We start from the raw sequence: 1,297 nt of genomic DNA, 5'->3' as shown, positions 1-1,297 counted from the left end.
TGGAGAAGCATCAAGAAGATGCCCTGATTCCTAGACCCAGTTATTACCACTTAAGATGGTTGTCATTCTCCTTTCAAATATTTTGAGAAGATAGGCAGAAATAGTGCCTAAACTCTGGGTGGAAGAGATATCAGAATTTCAGATAAATAGAAGTATCTGTCTTGGGATTCTTTGGAAATTGACTATTCTATTCTCTTGGTTTAAAATTCATATTTACATAACAGACTTAAATAGTTTTTTCTCTGAAAATATACATAAACCCCATGAAGTATATAATAATACTCTCTTGATGGATAACATTTTAGTCATATACTTCAATCATAGGCAATGCTCATATTTATGAGCCTTATTTGCATTCAAATTACACTCTTCCAATTACTAACTACTACAAATAAGAAGTATTCCCCCAACCAAATTAATTATTCTTAAACATAAATTGCATAAATTTTGATCTTTAATTAAATCCCATGTATCCATAAACACAAACATATTAACAATATCATAATAGTAAGAACAATGAATTAAGGCCTCAGATTGCATAAATTTATTGGATTAAAATTTTAGTTTTCAAAAATTTTGAATGAACAGCAATAAGCAGAATATCAATAGCACAAAATTTAAGGCATAATATGGAATTACACATTAAGATTCTAACAGAACTTGAGAATGAAATGATTGTTAGTGGAAAGACAAATGGTAGAAGATGAGAATAATAGATCATCTACAGGACATAGAGAATTTTATTTTGATATTACAGGAACATAGAGACTTAGCAGTCAAATTCCTAGAAGGCAATGCCATAGATTGATCTATAACAAGAAGGTTGGAATGTTGCAGAAGCCAAGTATTCTGGGTAGTAGAATCCAGACCCATAACACAGGGAAGGGAAGCCATAGATTCCACAATTCAGAGATCTCAAGCCACTGGATCCATAGCCCCCTGAGTAGCAGCTTCTAGATCCATAGCCCAGGGAACGGCAGCTGCTGGATCCAAAGCTCAGAGATCTAGCATATGTTCCCTGGCAGGGACTGCAAGGTGTGGAGCTCCTCGGGTAGTAGCAGGCTGTCTGGCAGGGCCTGGACACCACGCAGGACCTCTGGCAGCTGGTGGGCTCAATGCAGGTCTCCTGACAGCTAGTGTTCAGAGAGGATTCCACCTGGCAGGATCTGGGAGAGCAACTGGTAGTGGTGTAGACCAGGTTGCTGGGGTAGGAAGAGCCACATGAGGAACCTGAAGAGGGCAGGCAGGGCCTAAAGGAGCGGGAGGAGAACTTTCCAGAGCAGCAGCTGTAAGTCAT

General features: G+C 38.9%; 1 protein-coding gene across 1 annotated transcript; it reads right to left on the bottom strand.

Annotated features, from left to right (window-relative positions):
* Positions 1-784: 784 nt before the first annotated feature.
* On the bottom strand, positions 785-1,297 carry LOC130872138 (keratin-associated protein 13-2-like). The gene has a single exon (XM_057765955.1). The coding sequence runs from the start codon at positions 1,295-1,297 to the stop codon at positions 785-787; it is 513 nt and encodes a 170-aa protein (XP_057621938.1).

Source organism: Chionomys nivalis, chromosome 3, assembly GCF_950005125.1.
Source record: "Chionomys nivalis chromosome 3, mChiNiv1.1, whole genome shotgun sequence".
NCBI lineage: Eukaryota > Metazoa > Chordata > Mammalia > Rodentia > Cricetidae > Chionomys > Chionomys nivalis.
The sequence above is the reverse complement of the archived record's forward strand: the minus strand, read 5'-3'. Positions and strand labels throughout refer to the sequence as shown.